The sequence below is a fragment of the Perca flavescens genome, chromosome 16 (genome assembly GCF_004354835.1).
Source record: "Perca flavescens isolate YP-PL-M2 chromosome 16, PFLA_1.0, whole genome shotgun sequence".
Classification (NCBI taxonomy): Eukaryota; Metazoa; Chordata; class Actinopteri; order Perciformes; family Percidae; genus Perca; species Perca flavescens.
The window spans coordinates 13845761-13851127 of NC_041346.1; the positions used below are offsets into that span (position 1 = coordinate 13845761).

General features: G+C 45.2%; 1 protein-coding gene across 2 annotated transcripts; it reads right to left on the reverse strand.

Moving 5' to 3' along the window:
- Window positions 1-1370: 1370 nt before the first annotated feature.
- On the reverse strand, window positions 1371-5047 carry nefla (neurofilament light chain a). 2 transcript variants are annotated; one of them, XM_028602597.1, is made up of 5 exons: window positions 4806-5047; window positions 3283-4580; window positions 2996-3120; window positions 2110-2540; window positions 1371-2002 (listed from the first exon to the last, which is right to left on the reverse strand). In XM_028602597.1, the coding sequence occupies exons 2-5, from the start codon at window positions 4321-4323 to the stop codon at window positions 1620-1622; spliced, it is 1980 nt and encodes a 659-aa protein (XP_028458398.1). In that variant the 5' UTR covers window positions 4324-4580; window positions 4806-5047; the 3' UTR covers window positions 1371-1619. The 2 variants fall into 2 exon arrangements, with proteins under 2 accessions (XP_028458398.1, XP_028458399.1); XM_028602598.1 differs by lacking the exon at window positions 4806-5047 and having other exon boundaries at window positions 3283-4736.
- Window positions 5048-5367: the final 320 nt, after the last annotated feature.

Here is a 5367-nt window from a genome sequence, read left to right on the forward strand (position 1 = left end):
TGGTAAACAGGGGCTCACATACACTCACTACATGGCACCATAGACAGTAGGCCTATATAAGAATGGCATGGCACCTTATATACTTCCTGTTTACATCCACCACACTATGAGAGCAGTAATTCCAAAACGTAGATCAAAAGACGTAGGTCTTTTTTTTTTAAGGCCAAGGACCCCTAACCTGAAAGAGATGAGCAGGGACCCCCACTACATATTGTAGGCTATACAATTGAGTTGCATATTAAACTGGGCCTATAATAAGGTAGGTAAGGTAGGGTGGCCTAAAGCCTGAACACATACCTTTTCATGGTGCCCTACATTACTTAGCTTCTATTTATATATCCATATGATCATGTTTTAATGTCAAACATACATGTGGAAGGCACAGTGAATCCAAAGCTTACTGTGTCTGTGGATGGCTACAATAGAGGCCAGTAAGCCTATCATCAATGTTGTTGAGGTTGTGTGTGTGTGTGTGTGTTTTTTTTTAAATAGGCTGATTTATCTTTTCTAATAATATGTTGTAATCATATACTGTATATGTTCAGATATATATATATATATATTTTTTAAAGATAATTTTTTGGGGGCTGTTCCCTTTATTTCGAAGTGTATAGATATGAAAGGGGGAGAGAGATGGGGGATGACATGCAGTAAAGGGCAGCAAGTCAGATTTGAACCCTGCACCACTGCAGGAATCAGCCAACATGTGGCGAACGCTCTTACTGGGTGAGTTAGAGGCCGCCCCATATGTTCAGACATATTTTAATTTTGATGGGAAAAAACATTAAAAAAAAAAAAGTATTAAACAATAATTTGGCAGCCCCCCCTGCAGTGAACCCCAGAGGTTGCGGACCCCCTGTTGAAGATCTCTGGCTTATAGACTATAAAGGAAGGAAGACAAAATATAATAGTAGGCCTAGGAGTGACAAAAATGTATAGGCTATTAACTTTTTTGTGCTGCACTACCGTATCAATATATATATATATATTTTTACATTACTGTCAGAATCAATCAAAATGGTTGGGGAGGGGTGTTTAGAGGGCTGCATTTCCTTGATTTTGTCTGGGGGGGAGGGGGTTGTGCAGAGTGTCAGACCTTGAAAGCGTAAAGGGCTACACAGCAAATACTGACATGTTATAATGAGTTACTATTTCTAATTGCCTAATCAACTGGGAAACATGGAATTAATGAATGACACATGCTCATGTTTCCACTGGCAAGGTGATTACAGAACAACAGCGTTTACAAAGGCCTATGCTGTAAATCTGTCTTTCATCTAAATGCAAGGTGTTAAAAGTTACATTGGGACTTGTTTGTGCTTTACCAGGCTTCAATGACACACATGGCTTTAAGAGGTGTTTATTTAATCACCAAAAACTCACACGCTCACTTTTGCATTCAGAAGTTACACATATTACACTCATCAGAAAGGGAGCAACCAGACGTTTAAGGACTAATCTGGATTTTGGCAAGCAGTTAACCTTGATTTGTTGCTTTTAAATGGCTATTGGACTGTTTTATTGAGCACCACAAGCAGATTCAAGAGGATAGCGTAGATGTCTCTACAGGTTATCGAGCTAATAGACGGTCTTGACTGAAGTTGGCTGGGGCTACTGGCTTACTTTTTACCCTTTGTGCTTTTTTCTTCTGCAGCTTCAGGTTTGATTGCTTTTCCTTCCTCTTTCTCCTTTATGGCGTCAGCTTTGTCATCTGTTTTCGGAGGAACTTTGTCGTCGGCTTTGTCGTCAGCTTTGTCGTCAGCTTTGTCGTCGACTTTGTCATCGGCTTTGTCTTCGGCTTTGTCGCCTTTTTTTGCTTCTTCTTTCTCCTCTTTTTCTTCTTCTTTTGCATCCTCATCTTTGTCATCACCTCCTTCTGTTTTTACCTCCTCATGTGCTTCCTCTTTGACCTCGGTTTCCTCTCCTTCTCCTTTGTCCTCTTTCTCCCCGTCATCTTCAGCGGCCTCTGTCACCTCTTCCGTTTGCTCCTCCCCATCACCACCTGTATCAATAGATGAGAATTGTATTATTATTTGTCATCATGACCTTAATAATTGAAGTTGAATCAAGCCTTTTCAGCTTTTTTCAACTAAAAAACAATGCACTAACCCTCTTCTCCCTCCTTAGCTTCTTCATCTCCCTTAGCCTCTTCTTCATCTTCCTTCTCTTCATCTCCCTCCTCCTCTCCTTCCTCTTCATCCTCCTTCTCCTCTTCCCCCTTTGTCTCCTCCGTCTCCTGTCCTTCCTCCTCTTCCTTCTCCTCCTCCTCCTCTTCCTCCTTTACTTCCTCCTCGGCTTTCTCCTCTTCCCCGGGGGGGCTGGCCTCTGCTTGCTGGGCGTGGCTGGCAGAGATGATCCCCTCGGTGGTGCTGAAGCTGGAGCTGAGCAGGCGTGATGTCATCAGGTAGGAGGAGCCAGAGCTCATGCTGGAGAGGATGGGCCGGGCGAAGCAGGGCGCTGAGAAACTGTGGCTGTACATAGAGGACACACTCCCAGGCCCCCCTACACTGAAGCGAGACTCCTCCCCTTCCAGTAGCTTCCTGTAGAGGTTGGTGAAAAGACAGGAGACTAGTACTTCAGATGGGAACTCAGTTAGTGGCCATTTTATTACAACTCAATACTACGATGTCTGATATAAAGTGTGGAAAGTGATTGATTCTAATAAATCAAAAAAGTGACCTGCTCTTTTTGACTTTTCTATACTAAGAGCCTAAACATCAACATAAATCACTTTTAGTTTTGCCATACACTTTGCAGACATATCTACATAAAAAGAAACATGAGAAATACTACACTGTAGCTGTGTTTGAATATGCTAATGCACTCTGATGAACATGCAGGTCACGTTTTACTTTAATTAAATAAATACTTAAATTTTCACCTTAAATGACCTTGTGAATAACCTCTAAATCTATCGAAAAAGGTGTTCTTTGTTGTCATTGATTCTTTTCATTTCCAGAAAGGATTCCTCAGCTTCGCTGTTCTTGCTACTCACCTGTAGGCAGCAATCTCGATGTCCAGAGCCATCTTGACATTCAGAAGGTCCTGGTACTCTTTCAGGTAACGTGCCATTTCCTGTTTGGTGCCCCTTAGCTCACTCTCCAGCTCTGCAATGGTGTCCTAAATAGAAGAAGTGAAGACAAAAGCACATATATCATGAAATAAAATGAAACCCTTAAGTAATACTTTTAGGGATGAATACCCCCCCCTCCCCCCCATAATCAAAAGAGCTGAATAATTAATAACACACAAGGATAGAATACACCGAAAAACACTACTGACGTGCATAGAATCTATCTCAGCGTTCTGCTTGTCCTCCATCTCATGCAGCTGTTTCTGCAGGGATTCATTGAGGCCTCTGCATGCATCGATCTCCAGCAGGCGGGCCTGGAGCTGGCGCCGGTACTCTCCTGCTTCGTCCTTGGAGCTTCTCATGGCGTCGCTGTGCTGGGCCGCGGTTTCAGTCATGGTGCCCACCTTCACTCTGAACCACTCCTCTGCTGCCTGCATGTTTCTTGCTGCCAGCCTTTCATACTGGGACCGGATGTCCCTGAGAGCCCCGGAGAGGTCTGGAGCTGCGGCCTCAGACTCTACCGCCACCTGGACACCCAGCTGGACCTGGGCCTGAAGCTCAACCACCTCGCCTTCATGAATCCTCTTGAGGAAGGCCAGCTCCTCCAGCAGAGTTTCAACGCTCTTCTCCAGCTCAGCCTTAGCTAAGGCAGCCTGGTCGGCCCCACGACGGGCGTCCATCAGCCGGCCCTCGGCCTCTTCGCGAGCCAGCACCTCCTCCTCATATCGACCCTGCAAGGCGCTCAGGGTTTGTTCCAGCCGCTCTCTCTGTCCCAGCACAGCCTGCTGTTCTGCCCTGGCCTCATCCACGGCGGCTCTCAGGGACCGGGCCTCTTGCTCATACAGCGCTCTCAGGCGGGATGGCTCATTGTGCCTCTGCCTCAGCAGCAGCAGCTCTGCCTCCAGAGCACGGTTCTGCTGCTCCAGCTCACGCACTCTCTCAATGAAGCCAGCAAAGCGGTCGTTGAGGTCCTGCAGCTGGCTGCGCTCTTGTGTGCGTACGGTGCGGAAATCGGAGCTGATCTGGGCGGCCTGGCTAAGCTCCAGCTCCAGGGAAGAGGCTTGTGAGGAGGAGGAGAGCAGCACCCGGCCAGGAGAGGAGTACTTGACACGGGAGGACATCGGGGAAGCATGGGAGGAGTAGACGGAGTGGGTCCTCCCTCTGGTTACCGCGACACGAGGGGGAGCCTCGACATACCAGCGTCTGTATGGCGAGGCAGAATAGTAGGGGTCATATCCAATGCTACTCATGGCTCAGTGGTGGGAGGACAGGCTGCTCTCCCTCTCCTCTTTGTGTGTATGTGTGTGTGTGTGTGTGTGGAGGTGTATGAAGGGCTCAGGTTTAAGCCTGTACTGTTTGCTGCTGCAGCAGCCTGGGCTTTTATAGCAGGACAGTGAGCTCTGACGCAAGCGCTTTCCCCAAACTCTGACAATGCAGGCTCGATAGGCTTACACTGCAACGGTAAGAAATGAGACAGAGGATCCATGGGAATGAGTGTAGGAGGGAACTGAGGTAAAGATAGAAAGAAGAAAAGACAGCAGCGGAGAGGTTGCAAAATTACAAACTGCTTCTGTTTGTCTTGTCATAACAGTAGGGTTCATCCAAGCTAAACAAAATCACTTTTAATTAAACAGATTAATCACAGTGTGCTTCACTGCAAATACCTGTGATACATTTTGTTTTTGTTTTGTTTCATATACTATATTTATAGCAAAAAGATGCTAAAACATACTTGTTGTGCCATTCTCACTGCAGATGAGAGGGGAGGGGTGTCCTGATTTAACTACCGTGACACAGCATCTCTCCTTCTGGTGGAGAGCAGAACTACAGTCTGCAACCTCAAAAGACCTGCAATGATGATATCCCAAACAGAGGTCACATGTTATTTTCCAATTTCTTGGTCTATCAATAAGATTAGCTGGTTGTAATGACATCGCTTAATTAGCAGTGTACATGTTATATCTGTTTTTTTCCTTTTCGTCTAATATTTACTATAAAATCTCATCTTCATTCTGCAAAAGGACCTCATGCAAATCTGACAGCATATATTTTCTGAATCGGTACATGTCTTGGAATTTGGCAGTAATTTTGGGGAGAAAGCATATGATCACTAATCAAAACATAAACATTAGACATATTGTTAATGTTTGAAAGCAAGCTTTTTATCAGTGAAAGAAAAGCCTTCTTTGCCTTTTTGGTAATAAGCTTTTCAGGTTATTCTTTGAATTCTATTATAGACAAACAGTGCAGCACAGATACCCTGGCAGGTCATTTAACACCCAGCAGCTGACATG